At 41.1% G+C, this 6,881-nt stretch overlaps 1 protein-coding gene across 1 annotated transcript in view; it reads left to right on the forward strand.

Annotated features, from left to right (window-relative positions):
* Positions 1–3,560, forward strand: part of maml2 (mastermind like transcriptional coactivator 2) — a 35,889-nt gene extending 32,329 nt beyond the window's left edge. Inside the window, exons 3-5 of the mRNA XM_071917514.2 lie at positions 1,006–1,170; positions 1,909–2,017; positions 2,126–3,560. Of these exons, the coding sequence (XP_071773615.2) occupies positions 1,006–1,170; positions 1,909–2,017; positions 2,126–2,970 (1,119 nt within the window). The 3' untranslated portion in view covers positions 2,971–3,560. The remainder of the gene's footprint in view (positions 1–1,005; positions 1,171–1,908; positions 2,018–2,125) is intronic.
* Positions 3,561–6,881: the final 3,321 nt, after the last annotated feature.

The raw sequence follows: 6,881 nt of genomic DNA on the forward strand, positions 1-6,881 counted from the left end.
CAAAAGTCACCACCCTTTAGAGAGTCATCCTCTGCAAAGAATCTGCCCTCTAAGTAATAGCTTTTTGCTAAATGTTTGCTAAATGTGGATTTCTAATCCATTTTGCTCTGGGAAGCTTTTTGAATCAACACAATGATTGACATTGTATACACACTGTGTGTTGACTTGGATTTGGTGCATTTTAACCCCCCTGATGACAAATGCTTGTACTTGGAGAGGCTTGGCCATAGTAAGAGTGTCCTTTTGTCCACAAGAAAGAGGTTTGACTTGGAACAAAGCTGAAATATGTACATTACTATGCCAATATAACATGTCAAACCAGCCTTACTGGCGAAAACTTATCTGTAAATACATAAATTAAGGAGATTATAAAATATTCATTTCAAACAAAAATCTGGTTTGGACATCTCAATCTCATTTGAGTGGCTACAATAACATTTTGATCAGTGCGATGTAGCCAGTAGCCAAATGGGTTTCTAGTGGATGAAAAGCCTCCCTGCCAAACATAACACAGTGATCAGTAAAGGAGAGCTTATTAAATGGAGGTAGTCATGGTGCTGGCGCTCAACTCCCCATCGGCACACATTTCCTGCTGTCTCAGGGATTCTTTCCACTCTCTTTAGACACAATTATCAGGGGAAAAGCAGGCCTTGAGGAGGGCTCTCGCTCACTCCCCCCTCCCAAAAAAAGCCTCTTTCCAAGTCTCCCTTTTTCATCTGCAGAGGGAGTAGCCTTGACCACATTCTGGAGGTTGAATAGCATCTTTGACACAGATGCACCATTTCTAGTAGAGCTTTGCCCTCTAGTGGTACATTCAGATTATTGCATTGTTTTGTTTTGCTGTGCTCATGTATTCCTATTGTAATTACAGTAGCTTTCACAGCATTTAACCACTTACAGTTGCAGATCTCAAGGCATTCAACAGAGATCAGGCAAAAAAAAGATACAAATTTAAAAAGTAGTGCCACTGATACTAATGTAAAACCTCCTTGTGTGTCTTATCAGGGTATTCCTCCTGGTCCACGGCTGCCCACTAATGGCAGCATTGGAGGCATGTCCGCCCCGTCACAGCCACGGGCCCCAGCACCCAACAACCAGCAGAAAGGCACAGCCAAAACCCAGGCCATGCAGAGACAGCTTGCCCAACACCAGCACACCATCAACGATGCAGTAAGCAACATGTTACATTGTATAGCTTATACCTAATAACGAATGCCTCATACCATCACAGGTTTACAGCAATATTCCACTTAGTTTTAACATGGGGGTTATCTGGAACTTGACCGCCATGAAAACCAGAATATAAACTACTCACCAAGATCGGATGCAGCGGGGACGAGTTTGTAGCATTTGGATTTTTATTTCCCATTCATTTGAATGAGGCCACAAGCCTGAAAACTTACATTTAACACGTTTGTGTTACAGATTCATCAACAGACCCTGCTGCTGTGATTTTAAATTGACTGTTGGTCCGGCGTTTTAGAACATAATTTCGCCAAATAGTATTTTTTTTATATAGAAGAGAACATAGAGGAGAGATAGTTCCTGTTTGGGAGACTGGATCTACTTTTATTTTTAAAGACTAATTTTAGTGTAAACCAAGAATAGAAATGCAAAATGACAACAGACCATTGACTGCTTTGTTGTCTTAAAAGCGGGATCTGTTGTTGAATCTGTTCACAAATGTGTTAATGTCAGTTTTCAGGCTATTTTCATGTCCTCATTCAAACACTACAAACTCTTCCATGCTACATCCGATCTTGGTGAGTAGTTTATATTCTGGTTTTCATGGCGGTCAAGTGCCAAATAACCCCCATGTAAAAACTAAGTGGAATATTGCTTTTAACTTTTGAATTGATAAATCACATAATCAGTATCCTGATCCTCTACTTTGTCTTTTCATTTCAGGACAAAGACAATGCGCAAGATCAGTTCAGTCGTCATCTCACAAGACCGCCACCTGATTATAAGCAATCAAGAAGTATGGTGGGAGTTCAGCAAGGAAACATCTTCACAGGTATACCGTGCATTTCTGATGAGATAGAAATACTCTTAATACTGACATGTTGTACTATCACGGCACAGGTGGCCCTTACTGTAATCAGCTATTTTGTTTTCTGTCTAGGTATAAATTCTTCCCCGTCTCTGAGTAATGGTCCTGAGAATGACCTACAGTCCATGTCTTGTCACCTCTCCAATGGTTCCAGTTCAAAAATTAGTCCTTCATCGACAGACAGGAGATTTGGTATTGGGACTGACTGTCATCCAACTTCCTGTATTGGCCAGTTCCAGCAACACAACAATCAGAACAGAATTGGACTAAATCAAAATAAATCTAGGTTCCCGGGGCCAAACACACAAGGAAATTCTTTTGGGATGAACAATGTAGGAAATATGCAGCATCCGAGAGCGACAGTTGACCTGCAGTCCACAGGAGTACCGGGACAGGGTCTCGGAGTCTTGATGACAAACGTCAACATGGGGTGGGCATCAGGCAACAAGCAAGTGGCAACTGGGCTCGGTATTAGGAGGCTACCCAACCCGCTACAGTCTCAGGGTGCACAGCTGGACATGCCAAACCATCCCTACCAACACAGGCACATCGGCCCTCCCAACCAGGTAGCACCAGACATTGGGATGCTCCCTCTGAACCCTGCAATAAGGGGCGCAGTCCCCAGACCCAGCCAGCCAATGATGACCTCTCCATCACCAGTGGGCAACTTGAACCAAGCTTCCCCTGAACAGAGGGTACCTGCAGGCAACTTTGCAGCACCCAGCCCCAGTTCTAACAGCTACCAGAGTAACCGGGCCAACCGCCTGACCTTTGACTTCCTCCCAGAGGGAGACAACACAGTTCCAGGGATCAACACAGACTCTGACTTCATAGACTCTCTGCTCAAGTCTGGCTCTGGGAACGATGACTGGATGAAAGATATAAATTTGGATGAGATTCTAGGCGGACACTCTTGAATCGGGGTCACAGATTGCTAACGGTGAAAAACTGACCCACAGCTCAAACTATAGAGGATACGGATATTTGGTGTAAGGGGTTACATTTGTAAATTATGTTAAAATGGAATTTTATAAACTCATATTATTTGTTATCCAAGTATACTGTATTGTTTTGTGTATTTTCTGTGAAAAGACTTTGTGTTCTGTCCTTAGTACTCAAGTTTATTTTGTTCCAGGTATATTGACCAAGAAACTGCTTTTCTTTGCAGTGACAATTTTTGTGGTCTGTTTGTCATGCTCATGTTGTAGTGCTGTCGTATAGGATACAATACCAAATTCACACTGTGAAAAGAAAACATTGCTGTATTGTTTCAAAAAATTCATCTTGGTATTTCAAGTTAAGTTGCTAAATTTGCATCCACTATTTAGCATGATAAGGTATTTACCTTCAGATTTTTGTTTATCTACCATATAAACTATATCTTGCCACAACAAATGTTTTCCTACTTATTCTTCAAGCTTTTCATCTGTGGTGGTTTTTGATGCAATTTAAATAGTGTAACCATTTAATTTTTTCATGTAATATTTAATAATTATTGGGATAGTATTGAGACATTATAATTCATGTAATTAATAAAATCGATTTGAAGAAAGTATTGTCTTTGTTTGTTTTCCTAGCTTAACAATAATAGCTGCATTGGTTTGCAATGTAAAACAAAGACAGCAATAATTTATAAAAGAGCCTTTTCTTTGTGGCCAATACTATTCAAACACAATCATTTTAATAGCATCCTGAGAAATAGATGGTACATCCTACTGGTCAGACCCTCATCTTGCTATGGTGAGCATGGTTGCCCAAAATTGAAACCAGGCCTGTAATGAAGGACATGGCGATTTTTAGGAGTTTTTAGTTGAAAACACGGAACCACAAAACATTTAACTGCATTTCATTTATATCTGACCATTTTATTAGAAAAAGGTTTGGAGTTAGTACTTTGGGCACCAGCAGGCACCTATTATTCAATACCTCTGGATTGTTGTTTTGTAAATGTAGACAATCGTTAACGTTTGAACCCTCATACGGGAACGTTCATTTTAAGATATTATAATCTGATATACCTGATATTGGCACTGACCAAGCATCAGAAGACATCAGAATTGTTTATGAATAATTATTTGACCCAAAGAACATATTTCTTGATTTGAATTGGTTCAAGTTGAACATAAATCACTAGACCCTGAGTTGTAAGTGCAATATGGACCAACTATTCATTCCTGTCCAATGTGTTTGAGATTTGATGTTACAAGGGCATTTTGTCTTTGTCTTTTGTCTTTGTTAAAGTGCACTGTGCATGCACTCCCCCTTGTGTCAGGGAGGCATGTTTTTGACTTGACATCTGGAAAAACGTGATTATGCTGAGAGCTGGTTCAGGTTAAATGCACACTCACTGTAGAGCTCTTGTAAATAATGAACAACAGCAGAGAGGCGGTTGTTGTATACAGGTGTATGATTATTAAAGTTCTTCACTGGGGGAACACAAACACTCTAATGTGTATCTAATATAACACAGTTGAATCCCAATGCAGTACTTTATATGAAGCAATGATATGCAGGCTATTAGTGTTATGGACATAATTAATGAATTTAATAAGAACTATGCACGCCAGTCACAATTAACATCAGCAGACAGCTGGGCTTAAATAATTATTAACAAATATGTTGCTTCTGTAGTGTGGAGCATTAGGAGGATTGAACCTGAACTCTTATTGGCCCTTTGAGTTCTCTCCGCGCTTCATGGGGTTTCCTCTACAGGTGATAAACCTTTGTAGAGACAAGAGAAAGGCAACTACAACCAATTTGTTTAATAGGTCCAGGGTGCATCAGGTTATTATACATTTGCATATGATACACCAACGATTTTCTTGATGCCAGCCTAGATTCACAGAAAAAGGACCAGTTCACCACTGTGGAGAAGGAAGGAGATACAGATGCTCTCCATTTTTGACTGAACAACTCTGATGGCGCTTCACTGCCTGACTTCCCTTCAGTATCCAGTACTGATGTCACAGCTCAGTGAAGACACAATCTGTTCCTGGATGAAGGATACGGCTGTCCATGTCCTTTACAAGGTGGAGAGAGACCGCGTGACAGTGATCCAACACAACAGGACGTACCATCGAGCGGACAGGAACGTTCAAGCCTGCGCAGAAAACCTCCCACTCTAAAGAAGCCAGCAGAAAAGGTCAAGAGCCGGTACCGGGGAAGTGAGCTGGCTGCTGGGAAGGGCGGCGTTGCCAGCTGTGAGGGCCTTCAACCTCTCAGGGAAACTCTCTTCTTGACTAACCTGCGCTAAGTATCTCTCGGCCCTCTTGCAGTTGGGTTCCAGGGAGTCAGAGTTAACAGCCTCTGCCCGATGAGTATCTGCTACAAGACTGTGAAGAAAGAAAGGACCATGTCTCCAGCGTCTGGGTTTGGACAATCAGCCAGGCTCTTGCCCCTGGTAATGTAAAGCGATAACTGGAAGATCAGATAGTTCCCTTCCCCGGGCCTGCCAGGCTGTCAGAAGGTCAAGAGGAAGGTCGCCCTATAAATGCTGTAGCCTTTGCTCGGGTAGTAAAGGGTATGATGTAAACTAATGGATTGTATTGGCTTGCAACAACCTTGTAAATGTACCTGGTTACTTGCCCGACAGTGAATTTCAAACGCTCCAGAGGTGAGAGGATGGAACACCTTGTCAATCAGGACTTTGTCAGACTGAGTGGAAGAGAGGCTTTGAATACATTTATAAAGGTAGAAGCATTGCTCCGAAGACGAGAGGATGTCGTCATTCACTTCCTGGTTGTCTTGGATATGCTCCTGAAAAGCAAAGGAGGCACAACATGTTATAGCAAAGGGATACACATCAGGCTCTTTCTCCATTTACATGTCCCGCCACAACCGGACCAAGTGGGCCATATTGTTGGCATTGCATAGAGACACTGCAAATCCCATTGGGCTACAATCATGACACACAAAAGGACAAGACAAAACTACTATTTTCAAATCAGGAGCACGTTCCTCTGAAAAGGAATATCCTCTTATGTCTATGGCCACTCAGTTCTTGAACTTCAGGTGATCAGTGACTCAATGGTTATGCAAACTTTTTTTCAAACATCTGTGTTTCAAGTCAAGCAGATTTATTGTCATTCAACAATATACAGTGCACAGTATATAGACATAGTATATATATAAATGTAATACATAATATTCTATAATGTAATATAAAATGATGATTTCCTAAAATGATATAAAGACCAGCAAAATGTCAGTAATTTCCATTGCCAACATGGAATGTATACATGACAGTGTACAAGTCTTGGTTGGTTTAGCTCTCAATGTGCTCGCTAAAATGTATGATGGGAATGCATACTGCATAAAACCATTTTCATCACTGAAAATGTTTAGCACCTCCATCTTCTCCATCATCATCAGGAAAGGAAAATCATGATATGTGCAAATAAAGAGAGAATGATATCTGTGGTTGAGAGAGCGGTAACATGAGGGACATTTGTCACTGGCATGCGATGTAGAATGATGGTTTTCATGGGAAGTGTGATGGGTCTTTTCTGCCATTTGCTATTTCCATATATCTTTCAGGTGCAGCAGAACATTATATCCCCCTGCATTAGGCTCCATCTTCAGTTTCAACTTTCATCTTCATAGCAGGAATGATACTGCTGGCATTTGTAATCAACTGACACTCTCAGAGGCTGACAAATAAACATACCTCTGGCAAGTTGTTCCAGGAAGTCAAGTTGAGTTACAGCACACTGTAAACACCATGGCTTAATCAAAAATGATCCATTTCATGCCCCGTCAAAGTGATTTATTGAGAATAACACTGTTCCGATCCGACTTACTCTAAGAATTTCTGTTACTGTAAAATATT

Source organism: Centroberyx gerrardi, chromosome 6 (assembly GCF_048128805.1).
Source record: "Centroberyx gerrardi isolate f3 chromosome 6, fCenGer3.hap1.cur.20231027, whole genome shotgun sequence".
NCBI classification, from domain to species: domain Eukaryota; kingdom Metazoa; phylum Chordata; class Actinopteri; order Beryciformes; family Berycidae; genus Centroberyx; species Centroberyx gerrardi.